This window comes from Lithobates pipiens, unplaced genomic scaffold (assembly GCF_037356315.1).
Source record: "Lithobates pipiens isolate NorthernLeopardFrog02 unplaced genomic scaffold, aLitPip1_a1.2 Scaffold_27, whole genome shotgun sequence".
In the NCBI taxonomy this organism is placed as follows: domain Eukaryota; kingdom Metazoa; phylum Chordata; class Amphibia; order Anura; family Ranidae; genus Lithobates; species Lithobates pipiens.
Genome location: NW_027507788.1, coordinates 32,319,040 through 32,342,345, shown reverse-complemented (window position 1 = coordinate 32,342,345; position 23,306 = coordinate 32,319,040). Strand labels below are relative to the sequence as shown.

At 44.4% G+C, this 23,306-nt stretch overlaps 1 protein-coding gene across 1 annotated transcript in view; it reads right to left on the bottom strand.

The window, feature by feature from the left end:
• KCNN4 (potassium calcium-activated channel subfamily N member 4) overlaps positions 1-23,306 on the bottom strand; it is a 149,167-nt gene that overhangs the window by 6,690 nt on the left and 119,171 nt on the right. Inside the window, exons 3-5 of the mRNA XM_077456733.1 lie at positions 12,104-12,522; positions 8,642-8,777; positions 4,171-4,281 (exon numbers count right to left, since the gene is read on the bottom strand). Coding sequence (XP_077312859.1) covers positions 4,171-4,281; positions 8,642-8,777; positions 12,104-12,522 — 666 coding nt within the window. The remainder of the gene's footprint in view (positions 1-4,170; positions 4,282-8,641; positions 8,778-12,103; positions 12,523-23,306) is intronic.

Genomic DNA, 23,306 nt, shown 5'->3' with positions numbered 1-23,306 from the left:
CATTCTTTTTTACTTTTTGCTATAATAAATATCTCCAAAGAATATTTAAAAAATATTTTTTTCCTCAGTTTAGGCGGATATGTATTCTTTTACATATTCTTGGTAAAAAAAAAAAAATCGCAGTAAGCATTTATTGATTGGTTTGCGCAAAAGTTATAGCGTCTACAAAATAGGGCATTGTTTTATGGCATTTTATTCATATTTATTTTTTTTACTAGTAATGGCGGCGATTTTTATCATGACTGCGACATTATGGTGGACACGCCGGACAATTTTGGCGTGATTTTGGGACCATTCACATTTATACAGTGATCAGCGCAATTAAAATGGCATTGATTACTTTGTAAATGTGACTGGCAGTGAAGGGGTTAACCAATAGGTGGCGCTGTAGGGGTTAAGTGTGTCCTAGGGATGTGTTCTAACTGTAGGGGTGATGGGCTAGCTGTGACATATCACTAATCTCTGCTCCCGATCACAGGGAGCTATGATCGGTGACACTGTCACTAGGCAGAACGGGGAGATGCTTGTTTACATTAGCATCTCCTTGTTCTTCCTCTCCGTGAGACGATCGCAGGGTATCCCCGTGGACATCGAGTCCACGGGACCCGCGATCCTACTCGTGGTACAGGTATGCTCATTTGCGCAGCCGTGCCATTCTGCCGACGTACATCGGCGTGTGCCAGTTTCCCCAAAAATTACGTTTGCAAATACAGTGTGACAAAAAAAATTGCAACGATCGCCATTTTATTCCCTAGGGTCTCTGCTAAAAAAAAAAAAAAAAAAGTATAATGTTTTTGGGTTATAAGTAAATTTTTTTTTGCAAAGAATACTAGGTCATAATTTTCTACATTTGTATGGGATCACAGATTATTTACTATCATTGATTTTTTATATACACATGTGGAGGTTCATATTACATATATTTTTTGAGGGTGATTAAGTTTTGCAATTAAAGTGCACTACTGTTTTAAGAGTAATTAAGCGCTACAAGGTGACCAGTATTGATATACACATTTTTTTTTTTTTTTTTTTTTTATTCACCTTCTGATTTACAAAGAATACTAGGTGCCAGAAAAAGCCAGGTTGGCAAGTGAGGATATGAACAGGATGTCAAATTACATTATGAGAAGGGGGTCGCGAGCCAGTTATAACCTGGGGTTTAGCAAAGCTAGGTCACCTCCCTGCTCCCAGCATTTGTTTGGACAGTGAGGGAGCAGGAGCAACCTGGTGACCTCCTCCCGATTAGGGAAAATGACAGTTTCTTTAATTCACGATGATTAATAAGATCTCTTTGAGCTCATGAACGTCTTCATAGTATATCTAGAGGCCTTTGTTTTCCCAAAGATTTTACTGTGGCTCATTCTAAGGCCTCTGAGATACGGCTTTCTCTTGCCGATCTGATTTACCAGGATTCATAAAGGCCAGTTTTCCTGTATGGAAAGCTAAATTGTTTCCTATGAGGAAGCGGAGGTCTTGTGACCCATCTATAATAAGAAACCAAAGGTCAAGCTCTGATTCTTGGCCTCCCAGTATTGTGTGAATATGAAACGCACCTTGGGGATCTGCAGGAGATCAGGAGATGGATAAAAAGTCTCCACTGCCTATATTAATAGAATGGCAAGGCCATTACCAGGAAGCCACTGCCACACTGGGCCCCATTCAGATAGGACTTTCAATAACAGCTTTGTTTTCACACTGGAACTGTCCGGGTTTGGTTCTGGAGGTCATGACATCAGCATCTGGGCACATCTCAGAGGTGTTTGTGCGGACCCTTCAATATGATCCATAAAGTGGAAAGTAGTCTATTGTTGCCTCTCTATACCTTTGATCACCTAGGTTTAGTGAACTAACTCTTCTGAAGAGCTCACCTAAATTCTGGCCAGGTATCCCCAGTGGTGTATTTTGGTTTTGTGCAGCCCTAGCCAAGACTTAAATTGGGCACCGCCCTCAATCTAAATTTGTCCCACCCCTTCCTTCTCAAGTGGGGGGGTGAATGAGAGGGAAGGGGAAAGAGAGAGGGGAGGGGGTGAGAGAGAATGGAGGGAGGTGAGAGAGAGGAGAAGTCTCCCCCATACCATACTACACCAGAAGACTCCTCCACCAACCCCAAAAGAAAATCTACACTGGGCTGTCACCTTCTCACAGCCCACCGGCTCCTTTTTACCAGCTGTGGGTAGCGAGGTTGCCGAGACACAATCACAGCTGGTACACTGACCTGCTCTGCCAATTGAGTTTCTTCTTATTGGATAAGAAGGAGCCGCAGCCACTGCTGCCTTTTGCTTCTGCTTTGCTACCCTGTCACCAAACGGTCAGTCCGCAGCCGCCCCTGGTGTCACCCCTCTGACGAGACTACTTTTCCCTTAGCTTTAACCAGGTCAAGGATTAACTCAATCATGCTTCACAAAAAGACTAACACATTGGGTAAGCACTTGACTGTCCAGTTAAAGGAAGTGTTAGCCCATGGGATACACCTACCCTGCCCTTAACCCTCCCTATGGATCTCCCTTTTCTATACAGTTATGCATTCTCTGCTATACCCCCACCCAGGGCCAGGACAAGGGTCGGGCAGGAGGGGAAGCTGCCCTGGGAACAAGGGGACAAAGAATAATCTCAAGGCAGTAAAGGCAGTAAAACTATTCCATAGCTCCCAACCTTCCCTTATTTCGAGGGACTGTCCCTGATTTGGAGCAATGTCTCTCTGTCCCTCATTCCTCCTCATTTGCCCATCATTTTGGTCTGATCTATATAGTTGTATATAAAATGCACTTTTTATCTTTCAAAAAGTGTTTCCCAGTGCTAAACCTTTCATCTGATTTCTAAATTGCTGCATTTGTACATTTTAAAAGCCAATATAAAGGAATGGTAGTGGTAAAAAAAAAAGCCCTTGCGGATTTGGTTAATTTTGGTTAATTCTCTTTTAAGGGGATGTGGCAGGGGGCGTTTTCCAAGCTTACATACATTTGTTAGTAGGTGTCCCTCATTCCCATCTCAAAATGTTGGGAGCTATGCTATTCTATGGTATGCATTAACGCAGTTCCACATCCTCGCCCTGGGCACTAGATGAACCTGTCTCGGTACCGACCCTACCCTTGGCCTCTCCTAACCCCCTAATCCAGCATTTCTCAACAAGGGTTCCTCCAATGGTTGCTAGGGGTTCCTTGAGCAATGACCAATTTTTGCCTCTCAGATAAGTTCCCAGTGACACCAATTTTGTTTTTAGCTATCTGTAGGGGAGAAATTCTTCCCCAAAACCACAGATGTAAGGAGCACTCTTCCACTGACCATTACACCAATGTATCATTAGTTGTAGATATAGCCATTTTTAACAAGGGTTCCCTGAGACTGAAAGGTTATTTCAAGGGTTCCTCCATGTTGAAAAGGTTGAGAAAGTCTGGTCTAATAATTCTAGACCCCCTTTGGATCATACCAGGTCAATCTTCTACACTGAAGACTTCAGTTCTTCTTTGCACCCTACTGAGATAACCTTCTCCCAACTAAATTACATGTTTCTAATGAATTGTAATATCCCATATGCTTTGCATTTGCTCTTTGTTTATGTTCAAAACAAGTTATATTGAAATGCTGCTTCTATGTCCAACAATTAATAAACCCACTGAACAAGAAAAAAGTATGAATAGGTGGAAGTGGAGTGGGTGGAAAGAGTAGGCTATGCAGCAAATTTTACCGGAGATGGTCTTTAAAGCTAAACTCCAGGAAAACAGCTAAATACAAAGTACATCAATTGGGGCCAAAAAAATGTATATTTCTGCCCAGCCAGTCTGAAATTTACACAGTCCTGCCAGAGAGCAAAGCCAGCCTGGTGACCTGACTTTTCACTGCTGCAGTTATGTCACTTCCCCATCCCCCCGGAGTCTCTCTACACCTCCCAGGATTGCTGCAGATTGGCCTGAGCCCCTGAAATGACTTCCCTTCGTTTAAAGATATGCCTTTTTTCATCTTACTAAATGTGAGTGCATTTTTTACTGTTTTTAATAATAAACACTAACTTGCTACACTTAAAAGCACCCTCTAGTATCCATTTTACTTCCCTGCTCCCCTTCCTGTGATTGGACAGTCAAGGAGCAGCAGAAAACTGCACATGCTTAGTTTCTTCATTAAAGGGTGGGTAAAGATTCCATTGCCCATGTCTCATTTGTGTTGTTCACCCACCTGTTTCATGTAGTGTATGTCCATCATAAAGTTGTGCACATGCTTTTCAGCCTTGGTGAACTCCAGTTTCTGAGCAGCGACGGCGACTATCAGAGCTGTACACCCGACTCCCTGCAACAACAATAAAGGGGCAAAGTGAGTCATCACACGGGCAAGGTGCAGGTTTTGTTTTCCAAATCAAACGCACCCAAAAGTGGTATTTCATTTTTTTATGTGGTTGCTGACAAGTTGATATATATATATATTTATGTACTAGATATGATATATTTATGCTTTTTATATAATAAAAGGAAATGCCAAGTGATTCATTACATAGTTGAGCCAATACCCAAAACACTCCCTAATATCAAAGTGTAAACTCTTGTGTATGACTAACTGGCATAATACATACTTGGCAGGTCAGTGACTCATTTTAGGAACCACAGACATAAAAGTCAGACCATGCATGTGTACAAATCCCACACCATGCAGTATGATGAAGCATGTACTTCTCAGCGTTCCCATAGTAACATGCCAGGGGTATTTTCTGTATGTTAGTGTTATGCCACATTCACGTAGTACAGGGGTCTCCAAACTTTCTAAACAAAAAGACAGTTTACCATCCTTTAGACTTTAGGGGGTAGAAAATATCCTGGCATCCATGGGAGTAAACAATGCCCCATCTTTGGTGTCAGTGAGAAGAATTGTGTCCCATCGTTGGTGTTATTGTGTGGGAGGAATTGTGGCCCATTGTTGGTGTCAGTGATAGGAATTGTGCCCCATCGTTGGTGTTAGTGGGTGGGAGGAATTGTGCCCCATCGTTGGTGTTAGTGATAGGAATTGTGCCCCATCGTTGGTGTTAGTGATAGGAATTGTGCTCCATTGTTGGTGTTTTGGGTGGGAAGAATCATGCCCCATCGTTGGTGTTAGTGGGTGGGAGGAATTGTGCCCCATCGCTGGTGTTAGTGGGTGGGAGGAATTGTGCCCCATCATTGGTGTTAGTAGGTGGGAGGAATTGTGCCCCATCATTGGTGTCAGTGAGAAGAATTGTGCCCCATGGTTGGTGTTATTGTGTGGGAGGAATTGTGGCCCATTGTTGGTGTCAGTGATAGGAATTGTGCCCCATCGTTGGTGTTAGTGGGTGGGAGGAATTGTGCCCCATCGTTGGTGTCAGTGATAGGAATTGTGCTCCATTGTTGGTGTTAGCTGGTGGGAGGAATTGTGCCCCATCGTTGGTGTTAGTGGGTGGGAGGAATTGTGCCCCATCGTTGGTGTTAGTGGGTGGGAGGAATTGTGCCCCATCATTGGTGTTAGTAGGTGGGAGGAATTGTGCCCCATCGTTGGTGTCAGTGATAGGAATTGTGCTCCATTGTTGGTGTTATTGGGTGGGAAGAATCATGCCCCATCATTGGTGTCAGTGATAGGAATTGTGCCCCATCGTTGGTGTTAGTGGGTGGGAGGAATTGTGCCCCATTGTTGGTGTCAGTGATAGGAATTGTGCTCCATTGTTGGTGTTATTGGGTGGGAAGAATCATGCCCCATCGTTGGTGTTATTGGGAGGAATTGTGCTCCATCGTTGTTGTTATTGGGTGGGAAGATAGGTGATATTTCACAAAAATACTGAATATGTCCACTAGATGTAGCTGATGATCATAGGTAGTCAAAAACATTAGACAGATCATTATTCGTGACGACTACTGTATGTGAATGCCTGAGAAATTCTCACAGCAATTTTTTTAAATTAGAACATGGTAGTTAAATACGGCTGTGCTAATGCTTGAGACATTTCACAGTCTTTTTTTTTTATACATAGATCCCATCAAACTAACTTTTCATTGGAAAAATGTGCAGTGTTTTTAAGGGGATGTATGCATGTCTTGCAGAATTGTACTGAAAATTAAAGGCGGTGTGCACCACCATACTGACAAAGATTTACAACCAATGCACTACATCAGTGGTCTACAAACTGTGGCCTGGGCTTGAATTTGCTTGCTTTTTTCCAGCCCTTGGAGCAATATTTCATCCTCTGACATCAACGAAGGGGCACAATTCTTCCCAGTGACACCAATGATGGAGCACCAATCCTCCCATTGGTACCAATGATGGGGCACTACAGTATTCTTCCCATTGACACCAATGATGGAGGACCAATCCTCCCATTAGTACCAATGATGGGGCACTACAGTATTCTTCCCATTGACACCAATGATGGAGCACCAATCCTCCCATTGGTACCAATGATGGGGCACTACAGTATTCTTCCCATTGACACCAATGATGGAGGACCAATCCTCCCATTGGTACCAATGATGGGGCACTACAGTATTCTTCCCATTGACACCAATGATGGAGGACCAATCCTCCCATTGGTACCAATGATGGGGCACTACAGTATTCTTCCCATTGACACCAATGATAAGGCACTATTCCTCTCATTGACACCAATGATGGGACACTATTCCTTTCAGTGACACCAATGATAAGGCACTATTCCTCTCATTGACACCAATGATGGGACACTATTCCTTTCAGTGACATCAATGATGGGGCACTATTTCTTCCTGTGATATCAACAATGGAGCATTATTCCCCCTACTAATGCCAATAGCATGGCTTTGGTGCCAGGGCAATTTCTATTTACACTGGGCACAGTCTGGCCCCTTCAAAGTTTTAAGGACAGTAAACTGGCCATTTTTTTATTTTTTTTGGAAAGTTTGGAGACCCCTTGTCTAACAGACCTGTAATTCTAATTGTATGGCTTACAACAACCCTGCAAGGATTCAAGGCACTTGCTCTCTCCATACACTTTCCCACTTGGTTCCCCATCTTTACCTTATCTATCTAATCTGACCTGTCCCCTTCTTCCTCCTATTGAGGAGGGTGAATCCTAAATACTGTAGAGGGCAGTGCCAAAAAATGACAACTCTCTCTGCAGCTAGGAATTTGTCACTGGCACAGCAGAGAACTCCAGAAAAGGGGTCCCATGCTTTTTTGAAGGATCACAGCAGAAGATAGCAACGTTTCAGAACCAAGCAGGAGCCCTTTATCAGGCATGTGGCCTTCATCATGTCAAATGCCTGATGAAGGGGTCCTGCATGGCTCCGAAATATCACTATCTTCTGCTGTGATGTGATCGTTCAGTAAAGCATTGGATCGTTTTATGTGGTTCTCTGGTGTGCTGGTGACATATGCCTTGCCTTGAGTCATTCTGGTCTTCAGATGGTGGTCACTCTGGTCTCCAGCCAGTGGTCGCTCTAGCACCGACTCTCTCTTTAGCCATTTTCAGGAATGTCTGCATTGGGAATATTGCTTTGAACTTTCTCTGCAGCAGTTTCCTGAGGGTCCAAGGGCAATCTGAGCCTTGACACCCTGGGGTTACAGGAAGTGGGTTGAAGGACGTTTGGGCATCATTTAAACCAGATAAGCGTTTCCGCATTGCTGAATCAGCAAGTTTTTTGGGTGAATATAGCTGCTGAACCTGCTTTCTTATTTTTTACAAGAGGCTGAGAAGGCGTTTTTTCAATTTCATGCCCAAGCTGGAGTTGGGCAATAATGTTATGCTGTATTTTCAGCAAAATAACCAACAAAAATCTTAGTTGTCTATGGTGGAGGCCAACAGATGTCCTCCTCTTCTATAAGGCACCAACCCTCCTTTAATAGGACTAGTGGCAGGATGCTAATAATATAACAAACGAGTACAAAGAAGGGCAACAAAGCTAATAAAGGGTCTGGAGGATATTAGTTATAAGGAAAGGTTGCGAGCACTGAACTTATTCTCTCTGGAGAAGAGACGCTTGAGAGGGGATATGATTTTAATTTATAAATACCGTACTGGTGACTCCACAATAGGGATAAAACTGTTTCGCGGAAGGGAGTTTAACAAGACTCGTGGCCACTCATTAAAATTAGAAGAAAAGAGGTTTAACCTTAAACTACGTAGAGGGTTCTTTACTGTAACAGCGGCAAGGATGTGGAATTCCCTTCCACAGGCAGTGGTCTCAGCGGGGAGCATCGATAGTTTCAAGAAACTATTAGATAAACACTTGAAGGACCACAACATACAGGGATATACAATGTAATACTGACATATAATCACACATAGGTTGGACTTGATAGACTTGTGTATTTTTTTCGACCTCACCTACTATGTAACTATGTAACAACTCAGCATGTCTAAGATCATATATGAGTAAGCACTGATTACGGTGCGAAATGCGTCAGTATTTTTGTACCCTGTTATCTTTTTTCTGTGGATTATTTGATTTGATTTGATGTGACCTACGTTGTTTCAATAAAAGACGGGATTTTAAGTCTTTTTCCAGTGTGCGGCTATCCAGAGTTTTGTTCTGCTTACTTGCCCACCATGTCTAAGATAATATAATGAGATGTTTCTAATATCAAATATCTGTTAAAAATTTAAATAATAACTTTGTCCTCCTGGTGCCCACAGCTTTTCTTTTTTGTGCTCTTCCCACCCGCTTCTTGGTCTTACCATGACTCCGGTGAACAGGCAGACCATCTTGCCGCACGCGCTATGCGGAACCATGTCTCCATAGCCGATGGTCAGGAAGGTGATTGGGATGAGCCACATGGTGTCTGTCAAATTACCGTTGCCAGGAGAATCTCCCCTGCCAAGAAAGATGGAGGGTATTATACATAATATTGTGGTAGTATAAGAGTGTACCTATTGTGTTGCATCATTGAATGACATAATACATACATATTATTAAAATTACACATTATCTACACTATATCATCAAACGCTTCTGGACACCTGACCTTCATACCTACACTATATGGCTAATGGACCTCCAAAATTATTGAAGTGATATTAAAGGTTGGATTTCTTTTTTTTAAACTAAAATAGTAAACATGTCATACCTATCTGCTCTATGCAATGGTTTTGCACAGAGCAGCCCCAACCCTTCTCTTCTGGGGTCCCTTGCTGGTGCTCCCTACTTCTCCTCTTCCCTGAGTGCCCCAATAGCAAGCAGCTATGTGTGTGCTCACTCCCGGAGCCCCACTCTGTGTGTCCATAAGACACACAGAAAGGGGCTGGGACCCGCCCTGCTCCCTCCTCACTCACTGTGATTGACAGCAATGGGAGCCAATGGGGAGGTAGAGAGCTGGGAGAGTAGCTGCTCTCCTGCACATCGCTGGATCAAGATCAGGCTCAGGCAAGTTTCAGGAGAGACTGGTTTAGGAGCTGCATACTGAGTTTTTTTTTTAACTTAATGCACCAAAAATGCACCAAAAATTGTCTAAAGGCCAGCTAATGGATCAAGCCTGACTTTTAGCTACACAAAACCACAGGTTATTATAACTTTCCATCCTCCAGCACCCTAACATCCAATGAAGTTGGTTAATAAGTGGGACCTTGGGCACCTGCACAGCATCCTTGTTTACCCCTCCCCTGCCCCTCTCCATCAGCACTGGGGTAGCATTAACTATGTGAGAGAGAGAAACTGAGGGAGAAGAGAAACTCTGGAATACTAGTCAGTACCAGTGTGCGAAGGTGTGTCTGCTTTGGAAGAATGAATCTCCTCTAATGTTGGGAGCCCTACTAGTGTGGATGTTGCTGTGTTATGTTTACATTTTAAAATGTGGTGCCTCCATATTGTGCAGAATTGTAAAGGATTCCTTGACTAAAATTTTTTTAAGAAACATTGGGCTAAAATCTGCTGTTGGCTGACTTCACACTGCGGCTCCAGGATCTGGAAGGATCCACCAAAATGCTTGATCTCAGTGCGCCTCAGAGAGCCTGAGCCAGCTGCTCCCGCTGCCTCTATATCCAGTGAGCACTGGAGGGGCAGACCAGACCAACAGAGTGATCAGCGGTCATATGATCATTCAGTTCTCAGGCTTAGAGCCATTGTGGGACCGATGCTGCAACAGGGAGGGTAGCATAGATGTTTTTTTTTATTTTTTATGTTGTATTCTCCAACTTCTCCTTTAAAGACATTTTATACAATAATTTGCTTTCAATTGTGCAGCCACCGTTTGCAGAAGGCCCTTTGACTGTGCCCTTATGCGCCATCTCCATAAAGACATGGTTTGATAAGTTTGGTCTGGAGGAACTAGAATACGTCCTGACCCCAACCCTACTGAACACCTTTGAAATGAATTGGAATTCTGTTCAGGAGCTTGGTCTTCACGTTCAATATCAGTACCTAACCTCACAAATGCGCTTCTGACTCAATGGGCACAAATTCCCCTATACACGCACACCCCAAAGTCTTTTGGAAAGCCTTCCCACAAGAATGAAGGCTGGTTTAGCTACATGGGAGAGCGACAATGCCATATTAATTAGCTTTTTTTCTTTTTATACACAGGCTGATTAAACTCTTATTCAGAGTGAGGCTCTGTTTATATCCATATTGAGGCTTGGCCATCTACCACACTTTTGGTTTACATTCAGATTGAGGCTTGGCTCATTGTAAAGGTTTCTCTCTTTAGTTCTTTCAGAACAAGGCTTGGTTCCCCTTTACTTTGAAGCAGAGGATGTGATTTGGCCATTTTTGAAAATCAAAACAAGTCTTGGATATCAGTTTGCCCCATCTACAGGGTTTTTCCTTCTTAAATAAAGTATATAACTAGCATGGTGGCGTCCGTGGCCCCAATGACCTCAGATTTGACGAAATGCATAGGGCGGAGCTTAAGCTGATGACATCATCACGCACGCTGGAAAAAGGAAGTGTCCAAATTGAGTCATCAAGATCAGTATTTTTACTATTAAGCGCTTGTAAATTTTTGATCATTGTGAGTGGCTGGATAAAATAGTTTCATTAAATAAAAGGTTACATACGATTTTAAATTATGTGATTCTTCCTGATTCTCTTTTATGTCACGGTGGACTATACTGGGTTACTGCATGTGATACCATGGTGATCTTATATGGAGATTTGGAGGTGATAATAGGTCCCCTACAGAGGATATATATTAATATACATGCTCATGTGACTCTTTTTATACAAAGGGTCCACTTGTTCCTCTTAGCCTTTGTACACACAGTTGGACATTCCGACGGAAAATGTCCGGTCGGACCGTGTTGTCGGATAATCTGACTGTGTGTGGGCTCCATCGGACTGTTTCCGTCGGAATATCCGACCGACCAAGTTTTAGAGCTGGGCTATAAAATTTTCCAACAACATGATCCGATCAGACTTTTTCCGATCGTTTGTAGAGAATTCCGATCGGACAATGTGCCACACATGCTCAGATCAAATTCCTAGACCAAAGCTATTGGCTACTAGCCTGAACGTAGTCCCGTCCTAACGAAATAAAGTCATCACGTTCTGAATGATCGGATTTTCCGACAACTTTGTCCGACCGTGTGTATGCAACACCAGTTTCGGACAAAATCCAACGGATTTGGTTGTCGGAATGTCCAACCGTGTGTACAAGGGCTAAGAGTCCTCTAAACCAGAGGTCTCAAACTGGCGGCCCTCCAGCTGTTGCAAAACTACAAGTCCCATCGTGCCTCTGCCTGTGGGAGTCACGCTTGTAACTGTCAGCCTTGCAATGCCTCATGGGACTTGTAGTTTAGCAACAGCTGGAGGGCCGCCAGTTTGAGACCCCTGCTCTAAACCTATGGTGGTGGTACACTTTGGTGTTGAACGTATCTGGACAAACAAGATTTTTCTTATCATCACACTAGTGGATTTGGATTTTAATAAATTATAAATAAATTATAAATGATTGGATAAACTAATTATTTATGATTTTCTTTTTACATTTTATTTATTAAATGCAATGTCAATTTATAACGCCATATTCATGCCCATGATTTTGGAATATGATGTCCAACAAGCTCATATGGATGCGATGGTCAATTTTCTCCAAACATTTGGTCACATAATATAGTTTTGGGGCACCTTGTGTTGTTGACTTTCAGTTTATTGGCTTCTTTTGCACAACAGTTTTCATTTATTAAAGCAAATCCAGCTCTTCTCACCTCTCACACACAGACAAGACCCAAGAGGAGACGACCCACAGACTTATAGTCAACGTCAGCAGGACTCGGCCTGGACAGGTGTTCATGAGGATCTTCATGACGAAAGGATACTGAAATTTGATTTTATTGAGGGACCCTATACTTCGATAAGAGGCATCTACCAACACCTTGCTGTGGAGTAGTACAGTCCTGGGTATTATGTAGACCCGTAAGAACATCATGATGGACAAGAAAATGTCCAGGTTGCTGAGAAAAACCATAGGTTCCTTGGAAGAGTTTGACCCTCCCTGTCCCCGGCAATGCTGTTCATAGGGGAATGGATGGATGGCGCACACAGCGATTTCCAGCAAAATGGAGGCAGCTTTCTTAGCATTGACAGCAGTCCGCCAGTCCACTAGAGAGTTGTCGTTCATGAAGACCTGTAAGCAAGATGTACAAAACATTATTCTCTTACAGTACTGTGAACTTGTGGTAAATGTTTATATGACTTTAACATCATTTTATGCTTGCTTTTCCATCATTTTCTTATTGCTTTACAGAGATTTGTAGGTTAGCCAACAGAGCAGGGGTCCCTAAACTTTCTGAACAAAGGGCTAGTTTACTGTCATTCAGGCTTTGAGGAGGCCAGACCGTGGCCAGTGAGAGTAGAAAATGCCCAGTGTCAATGGGAGTAAGCAATGCCCCATCACTGATGTCAGTGGGAGGAAAAGTGCCCCATCGTTGGTGTCAGTGGGAGGAAACGTACAATTAAACAGGACATGCTGGTAGGTCAATTAGACCTTGTCTAAAAAAAATTGGCCTTAATATGTGTGTATGCGTAATGTCAATGTTGTATGTGTTTGTTAGCGTGCCAGGGCCTTACAGGGTAAAGGACCACACAAAGCCGCAGATGGACTCTGGTGGCAAGAAAGCGCCCTAAGGCGATTCAGTTCGCATAGGTAGCGCTATACAAGTCACTCACTCATTCAGAAGGCTTGCCACTCCAGACGAAATGAGGAAGCCTGATGGAACTCGTGGGTGCCTGCCTCGGCCCACCTCCGCAATCAATATGTAAAAAGAAGAAAAGGCTGCACACCACGATTGTGATCCAAAATCCTTTATTGGTACATCCCAGAGTGACACCACAAGAGTAGAGTACCCGGTAAATGCGTTTCACATTGTTATAAGTGCCCCAATGTGCCCCATTGTTGGTATCAGTGAGAGGACTAGTGCCCCATCATTGGTATCAGTGAGAGGACTAGTGCCCCATCGTTGTTATCAGTGAGAGGACTAGTGCCCCATCATTGGTGTCAGTGGGAGGAATAGTGCCCCATAGTTGGTATCAGTGAGAGGAATAGTGTCCCATCATTGGTGTCAGTGGAAGGAATAGTGCCCTATTGTTGGTAACAGTGGTAGAAATTGTGCCTTTTCCTTGGTGTCAGTGGGAGGAATAGTGCCCCATTGTTGGTATCAGTGAAAGCTATAGTGCCCCATCGTTGGTATCAGTGAGAGGACTAGTGCCCCATCATTGGTATCAGTGGAAGGAATAGTGCCCTATTGTTGGTATCAGTGGTAGAAATGATGCCCTTTCCTTGGTGTCAGTGGGAGGAATAGTGCCCCATTGTTGGTATCAGTGGGAGGAATAGTGCCCTGCCATTTGTGTCAGTGGAGGGTAGACATGTGCGCCGTCAATAAATTTGTTTTGTTTCATTCCGTTTCTTATTAGCCATTAATTCATATTTCGGAATTCGTGTCTGAAATTCAATTTGGATTTGTATGAAATACGAATTTTCATTAACTTTTCCTAACAATTACGAATGTTCGTTATGATGAATTTAAAAATCAAAAAATACCTTTCTCAATATGGCAGTTGTCGACTCATTATGCTCATTATGAGGGGCTCTCACCATCCCTGTGCTGTGCCCATTATGAGGGGCTTCCGCCATCCCTGTGCTCATTATGAGGGGGCTCCCACCACCCCTATGCTGTGCTCATTATGAGGGGCTCCCACCACCCCTATGCTGTGCTCATTATGAGGGGCTCCCACCACCCCTATGCTGTGCTCATTATGAGGGGCTCCCACCATCCCTGTGCTCATTATGAGGGGCTCCCACCACCCCTGTGCTGTGCTCATTATGAGGGGCTTCCGCCATCCCTGTGCTCATTATGAGGGGCTCTCACCATCCCTGTGCTGTGCCCATTATGAGGGGCTTCCGCCATCCCTGTGCTCATTATGAGGGGCTCCCACCATTGCTGTGCTGTGCTCATTATGAGGGGTTCCCACCACCCCTATGCTGTGCTCATTATGAGGGGCTCCCACCATCCCTGTGCTCATTATGAGGGGCTCCCACCACCCCTATGCTGTGCTCATTATGAGGGGCTCCCACCACCCCTATGCTGTGCTCATTATGAGGGGCTCCCACCACCCCTATGCTGTGCTCATTATGAGGGGCTCCCACCATCCCTGTGCTCATTATGAGGAGCTCCCACCATCGCTGTGCTGTGCTCATTATGAGGGGCTCCCACCATCAATGTGCTCATTATGAGGGGCTCCCACCATCCCTGTGCTGTGCTGACTTCCTGGGTTTTTAACTTCATCATAACGAATAATGGTAATTATTATGACAATAATAAAACGATATTAACGAACATTCTTATTTTGTCCGATTCTGAACCTCCCATCGACTACCAGTACCGGTCTCCCGCTCCCATATTAAAAAAGGTAATTTTCCCAACCCTCACTCAGCATCAGAAGAAAACCTCTGATTGGTCAACAAAATACCAGAGTCACGTTTCCGTTGTAACGGAATTTGGATCCGAAATTCGTCAACGAAATTTTGTTTTTCGTATACAAGCATAGAAATTCGTATTTCGGATCCTCCAGAATGTACGAATTTTCGATTCATACGAAACGAACCGCACATGTCTAGTGGAGGGAACATTGCCCCAAGGGCCAAATAAATGCAAGCAAAGGGTCACGTCCTGCTCCCGGGATGCAGTATGGACACCACTGCAATAGAAGGAGCACACATTGGCTAAATACAGTCAATGTCTCTCTGCTGAACAATTGTTGAGATAAGGGAGTGCCACACATGGAGTGCATTGATTTTAATGCATCAGCCAGCTTATAGATTGTGAGGAGGAGCAGTAAAGCACAACCACTATGTAGCACTGCAGAGCAGGAAGTAGAACCAGAGAATGTAATGAGCAAATATGGCTAAACAGTATAGAATATCTCCAGAGTTAGCGAGAGAGTTATGTTGAATACTGTTTTCTCAATAACTGTTCATAACATATCCTGGTGATTCTCCCTCTTAGCCCTTGTACACACGTTCGGACATTCCGACAACCAAATCCGTCGGATTTTGTCCGAAACTGTTGCATACATACAGTCGGACAAAGTTGTCAGAAAAGCTGATCGTACTTAACGTGATGACATTATTTCGTTAGGACGGGACTACGTTCAGGCTAGTAGCCAATAGCTTTGGTCTAGGAATTTGATCTGAGCATGCATGGCACTTTGTCCGATCGGAATTCTCTACACACAATCGGACAAAGTCCGATCGGATCATTTTGTCGGAAAATTTTATAGCCCAGCTGGAAAACTTGGTCCGTCGGATACTCTGACGGAAACAGTCCGATGGAGCCCACACACAGTCGGATTATCCGACAACACGGTCCTATCGGACATTGTCCATCGGAATGACCGCCCGCGTGTACAAGGGCTAAGAGGATAAAGTCACACTTGCCCCTTATCAGAAAAGCGATCTGTGGTGATTTGCTTTTCAGAGTGTGGCTAAAAGCAGTCACTCTCAGGCGTTCAGGAGGCAATACTGCTACTTGTTTTCTGTTTTCTTTCTCTTTTTTATTGCTTTTTTTTTCACAATAATGTCCTGCACTAGGCCAATTAACTTGAATGGGCGAGCTTGACAAATAACTTGACATGCCCAATAAATCTGCAACACCTGTGATGCAAAACATTGCGGTTGTGGTATGTGAATAGTCTACTTTGACTGTATTGTAAGCTTTAGGTGTCCTGCCTCCCATTTGGAAGAGACTTGAGTCCTTTAACCACTTAAGCCCCGGACCAATTTGCAGCCAAAGGACCAAGCCCCTTTTTGTGATTCAGCACTGCGTCGCTTTAACTGACAATGGCGCGGTCCTGTGTGGCGTGGCTCCCAAACAAAATTGGCGTCCTTTTTTTCCCACAAATAGAGCTTTCTTTTGGTGGTATTTGATCACCCCTGCGGTTTTTATTTTTTGCGCTATAAACAATAAATAGAGCGACAATTTTGAAAAAAATACAGTATTTTTGACTTTTTGCTATAATAAATATCCCCCAAAAATATATAAAAAAAAACATTTTTTTTCCTCAGTTTAGGCCGATACGTATTCTTCTACATATTTTTGGTAAAAAAAAACACAATTAGCTATTATTGATTGGTTTGCGCAAAAGTTATAGCGTTTACAAAATAGGGGATAGTTTTATAGCATTTTTATTAATATTTTTTTTTTTACTAGTAATGGCAGCGATCAGCGATTTTTATTGTGACTGCGACATTATGGTGGACACATCGGACATTTTTGACACATTTTTGGGACCATTGTCATTTATACAGCAATCAGTGCTATTTAAATGCACTGATTCCTGTGTAAATGACACTGGCAGTGAAGGAGTTAACCACTAGGGGGCAGTGTAGGTGTTATGTATGACGTTATGTGTTTTTTTTTTTTTTATTGCCTATGAGACTCGCCTGATCACTGATCCGAGCAAGGGGTCGATCCCGACCTCTTATCACGTGATCAGCTGTCAGCCAATGGCAGCTGATCATGTGATACAACGGAGCCGGTAATCGGCTATTATTCCTCCTCGCGCTGACAGTGCAAGGAGAAAAAAAAAGAGCCGATTACTGGCGGCCGTGATCGGGACATCAGTCCCGATCACGGCCAGCCCTGCCAGTGCCCACCTGCCCCCTGCCAGTGTCACCTCATTAAAAAATAAGTGCCCCCCGTCAGTGCCACCCAGCAGTGCCCATAGTGCCACCCAGCAGTGCCCACAGTGCCACCCAGCAGTGCCCACAGTGCCACCCAGCAGTGCCCACAATCTGCCTCAACAAAGGTGCTGCACCCCAGTGCAACATATCCGTGCCCATCAGTGTCATCTACCAGTGCCCATCAGTGCCCAGCAGTGCCACCCATCAGTGCCCAGCAGTGCCACCTATCAAAGCCACCTATCAGTGCCCATCAGTCCCATCTATCAGTGGTACCTATCAGTGCCCCTTAGTGCCACCCATCCGTGCCACCCATCCGTGCCATCTTATCTGTGCCCATCTTTGCCGCCTTATCTTTACACAGACCTCTCCTCGTTCTTAAGCTCTGTGACCCGATCGCGGGACACCAGCAGCGATTGGGTCCACTCGTCCCGCGGCCACAGTCACAGAGCTCAGGACCGGGTCGGGAGCGCGCTGGCGGTGGCGCGCTCCCGACCCACAACTGGACACTTAAAGAGCAACGTACAGGTAGGTGCTTGTGCCCAGCCGTGCCATTCTGACGACGTACATGAGCGCGAGGCGGTCCTTAAGTGCAATATGCAATATTCAAGCTTTGATAAAGGGGACATTTTTGAGCTGCCCCGAAACACGTTGTTTTATTTGATCATATGATCAGTCATTAAAGCTACTTGGAAATTTTGGCACGTCACCATTTGGTCTGGTGTTCCTGTTTGATTTTTTTACATTGTAAGTCACATTCTACGTATCCACCTTAAGAGGAGCCTTGATTCATGTGAGCCAGTCCTTTCAAGAATATATACATCTCAACCCTACGGCAGGTGGATTGTTCAGACCCCCAAAACGAGTTGCCCTTTTTTTTTTATTCAATTATTTGATAAATGATTTAAGCTTCCTTTGACTCAATTTTGGCCTTCATGCCACCTTCATCTTTTTGGATTCTAACCCTTCCCCACTCCATACAAAACTAAAATAATTATTATTATTCGGGCTCTTTTACACTTGGGGCTCTCTGCCTCTTGAAATCTTCTCAATCAGTTTTAGTTGAAGGAAGGAAGATATGGCATTGCCCTATCAAACGCACTCACTACAAGCCCATAGGTGTGGCTGCCTGTGCCACCCCAGCAACTACTAAATACAATACAGTGTTTATACCACCAGCTGTGTATGCCACGGGCCCAATCTCAATAATTCGATACAGACGGCATATGCAGAACTCAGACTGAGTGACGCATCCGTGAAAAATGATCCTCCTGCCAAAATACCTTTGTGTGCCTCAGAATCGGCTGGAATGAGTAGAAAGCGACAGTATGGTTTGAGTCACAGGGAAGGACTGGAGCTAATGTGGAAAGGCTTCGTATGACAGATCTGGGCGGCTTTTTATAGCTGTCAGCTATATTTATATTCGACTATCACCTAGCCTAAAAGTATACTCCAAGCTAAGAAGACATTTTACACAGTTTATCACCTGTTGTGTTATATCATTTTTATATCATTTGATTATCTGCATAAAAATCTCCATTCAACAAATAAAAACATATTATGGCTGCATCCATGATGCTCAGTTTGCAAGGCATGCTGTACATAGAAGAGCTCAGCCTACGTGCTGATATACATTGCCTTAAAAAAGTATTCATAGTTACATACAGGGGCGGACTGACCATTCGGGCACTGCCCGAGGGCCCCATGCCACCAAGCGGCCCCATCAGGGTTGCCAGCCTCAATAAAACCAGGGACAGTATGTAAAAATCTGTATGTATATTGTGTGTATATTGTGTGTCTGTATGTGTATAATGTATGTGTGTGTGTGTGTGTGTGTGTATTTATGCATACTGTGTGGCTCCATAATCTATTGCCTGGGGGCACCATAATCTCCTATTGCCTGGGGGTCCCATAATCTCCTATTGCCCGGGGGCCCTATAATCTTCTCCTAGTGCCCGGGGGCCCCATGAGTTGTCAGTCCGCCCCTGGTTACATAGTTAGTCAGATTGAAAAAAGACACAAGTCCATCTAGTTCAACCATAAAAAAAAAAAAAGATCATACAATCCCATATACCCAATCCTATACCCATATTTGACCCAGAGGAAGGCGAAAAACCCACCATAAAAGCATGATCCAATTTGGTACAGCAGGGGAAAAAAACTCCTTCCTGGTCCCAGAGAGGCAATCGGATTTTCCCTGGATCAACTTTACCTATAAATGTTAGTATCCAGTTATATTATCTACATTAGGAAAGAATCCAGGCGTTTCTTAAAGCAATCTACTGAGGTGGCCAGAACCACCTCTAGAGGGAGTCTATTCCACATTTTCACAGCTCTTACTGTGAGGAAACCTTTCTGTATTTGGAGATGAAATCTCCTTTCCTCTGGATGTAAAGAGTGCCCCCTTGTCCTCTGTGTTGACCGTAATGAATAACTCAACACCAAGTTCCCTATATGGACCACTTATATTTTTATACATGGTGATCATATCCCCCCTTAATCTCCTCTTCTCAAGAGAGAATAAATTCAGTTCCTCTAATCTTTCCTCATAGCTGAGCTCCTCCATGCCTCTTATCAGTTTGGTTGCTTTTCTCTGCACTTTCTCCAGTTCACCGATATCCTTTTTGAGAACTGGTGCACAAAACTGAACTGCATATTCCAGATGAGGTCTTACTAATGATTTGTACAGGGGCAAAATTATATCTCTCTCTCTGGAGTCCATACCTCTCTTAAAGTGGTTCTGCAAAATATTAAAGGTCAGCAGCTACAAATATTGCAGCTGCTGACTTTTAATAAATTGACACTTACCTGTCCGAGGGTCGAGCGATGTCGGCGGCAGATGACGAGCGATCGCTCGTCTCTCTGCTGCCCCCGCCGCCATCCTCTGTCAGGGAATCGGGAAGTGAAGCATTGCTGCTTTGCTGCCCGGTTCCCTACTGCGCATGCGCGAGTCGTGCTGCATGTCTCTGCTGGTCCCTGCTGTGTCCTGGGAACTGTGTGTTTCCCAGAACACAAGGGGGGGGGGGCATCTGCGGCAGTCTGTGGTGGTCTTGTTCCGGAAGTGGGTGCAGATACCTGGATTATCCAGGTAACTGCACCCCCTCCCCCTGAAAGGTGCCGATTGTGGCACCGGAGGGGGGGAGGGATCAGATGAGCGGAACTTCCACTTCATGGTGAAGGACCGCTTTAATACAAGAAAGCACATTGCTCGCTGGAAACCCCAGCTTGGCATTGCATGCTATAATTGACCTTATGATCTACCAAAACCCCCAGATCCTTCTCCACTATGGATCCCCCCAGTTGTACTCCCCCTAGCATGTATGATGCATGCATAGTCTTAGCTCCCAAGTGCATAACTTTATATTATTCATATCCCTTGACTTTTTCCATATTTTGTTATGTTACAACCAAAAACATAAATGTAGTTCATTGCGATTAACCAACACAAAGTGGCACATAATTATGAAGTGGTAGGAAAATGATAAATGGTTTTCAAACTTTTTTATAAATAAATATCTGAAAAGTGTGATGTGCATTTGTATTCAGCCCACTTTACCCCTAACAAAAAATTTAGTAGGACCAATTGCCTTTAGAAGTCACCCAATTAGTAAGTAGAGTCCACCCGTGTGTAATTTAATCCTAGTACAAATACAGCTGTTCAGTGAAGCCCTTAGAGGTTTGTTAGAGAACCTTAGTAAACAAACTGCTTCATAAAGACCAAGGAACACAAAGACAGGTCAGGGATAAAGTTGTGGAGAAGTTTAAGGCAGGGTTAGGTTATAAAAAAGTATCCCAAGCTTTGAATATCTCACGGAGCACTGTTCAATCCATCATCCGAAAATGGAAAGCGCATGACACAACTGCGAACCTACCAAAACATGGCCATCCACCTAAACGGACAGGCCGGGCAAGGAGAACATTAATTGGCTCACCTGGACAGCTCAGGTGGGAGAATCTGTCCACATGACAACTATTATGCCGTGTACACACGATCAAACAATCGGGTGGAAAAGTCTGGCAAACTCAAGTCCGCCGGACAATCCCCCCGTGTGTAGCCTCCGGCATACTTTTTTGACCCGAAAGTACGGCGGACTTAGAAAGTAGTTTTGCACTTCAATCTTCCCGCCGGACTCGCATTTCGGCGGACAATCCGGCCGTGTGTGTGCCAGTCCGCCATACTTTTAAAATGAACGGACTTTTCCCGCCCGGAGAAAAGTCCGCTCACTCAAGCGGGTCTCCAGGTAGGCGGGGCCCGCGAAGGAGACGTCGCTGGCCCCGCCACCTGGTATGGACTTAAAGGGGAACCCCAACGCTGAAAAAAATCGGCATGGGGGTCCCCCCAGGTCCACATCAGACCCTTGTCCGAGCACGCTACCTGGCTGGCCAGGAAAGGGGGGGCGAGCGAGCCCCCCCCCCCCGAGCCGTACCAGGCCGCGTGCCCTCAACATGGGGGTGCCTTGGGAAAGGGGGGGCCGCGCGGCCCCCCCACCCCAAAGCACCTTGTCCCCATGTTGATGAGGACATGGGCCTCTTCCCGACAACCCTGGCCGTTGGTTGTCGGGGTCTGCGGGCGGGGGGCTTATCGAAATCCGGGAGCCCCCTTTAATAAGGGGGCCCCCAGATACCAGCCCCCCACCCTATGTGAATGAGTATGGGGTACAATGTACCCCTACCCATTCACCTGTAAAATAAAGTACAAAAAAAACACAACACACAAGATAAAATAGTTTATTGCACAGCTCCGGGGGTCTTCCGTCTTCGGGGGTCTTCTCGCCGGCTCCTCCGCTATCTTCTTCTAGCTCTTTTGCTAGCGGAGGAGTCCGGCTTTCTTCCTCGCCGCGGCCTCTTCTTCCGACTTCGGGGGTCTTGTCCCCCTCTTCGGTTCTTCTGCCGGGCGATTAATCGATTAATCAACTAATTTCGATTAATTATACAGATCCAACTACTTTTAGCTGATCTCCTTGCATTGCAACTCTTTATTAGTCAGTAGCAAATGTGGTATACACTATATACAATCACCCGACACTAGTTCGTTTCCACAATCCATGACTTAACTTCACAGTTCACACAAATACGTTTTAAATTCAAACTGTAGCACTGACGTAAGTCATTTTTTTTATTAAACTTTAAGAAAAACTTAGAAAGTTAAACTTTAATTATAAAACGTATCTACTATATTGACTATCAGTCACTTTATAGTAGGCATCACTTTAGCCAGTCACACAGACATACCAGAGCGTTTACATTTTGTTGTTTTTTTTACAACAATGGTAAAAACGGAGGTTATAAAATTTGCCTACACTTAGCTCACTGAATGATCCCAGTTAACCACATTCATATTTACCATCACTGTCCAGTCTGTCCGGTGACGTTGATGTCACCGGACTCCTCCCCCCTTCCCTTTGTTAGCAGACAGAACTCCCTGAAGACCCGGAAGACGGGGGAGAGGTGAGTGAGTACCGATCAAAAAAAAATGTGATCGATCAAAAAAATTTACGATTAATTGAGGAATTAATCTTTAATTTTCCCAGCCCTAATTTATTTGTAAAAAATGTTGAAAACCATTTATCATTTTCATTCCACTTCACAATTATGTGCCACTTTGTGTTGGTCTATAGCCGCGTACACACGGACGGACTGTCTGGCCAACTTAGTCCGTCGAAACACATTTCAGCGGACAGTCCGCTCGTGTGTGGGCTTCAGTGGACTTTTTCAGCGTGCAGTCTGGCGGACTAAGTATTTCGGAATTTACGTAATATTGTCCGTCCAACTTTGGTTTCAGCGGACAATCCGCTCGTGAGTAGGCTAGTTGGACGGACTAAGTATGGCGCATGCTCAGAAAGGATTTACACGGCCGAAGGTTGCATTGCTGTGTATTGGACGTCCTATTTCTAGTCCCGTCATACGTGCTGTACACGTTATCGCGCAAGCTTTCAACGGACTGTTTGTGCATCGTGTGTGGTCAAGTCCGTTCATTCGAAAGTAGGACGGACTGTCCGTCGGATTGTCTGACGGACTAAGTTGGCCATACAGTCCGCCCGTGTGTACGCGGCTTATCACATAAAATCCCAATAAAATACATTTACGTTGTTGGTTGTAACATGACAAAATGTAGAAAATATCAAGGGGTATGAATACTTTTCCAAGGCACTGTATGCACAGCTAATTGCCTACCATTGATACCCACTATCAAGTCTGTAGAGGCATTGGTAATGTAGCAAAGGCCTCAAAGG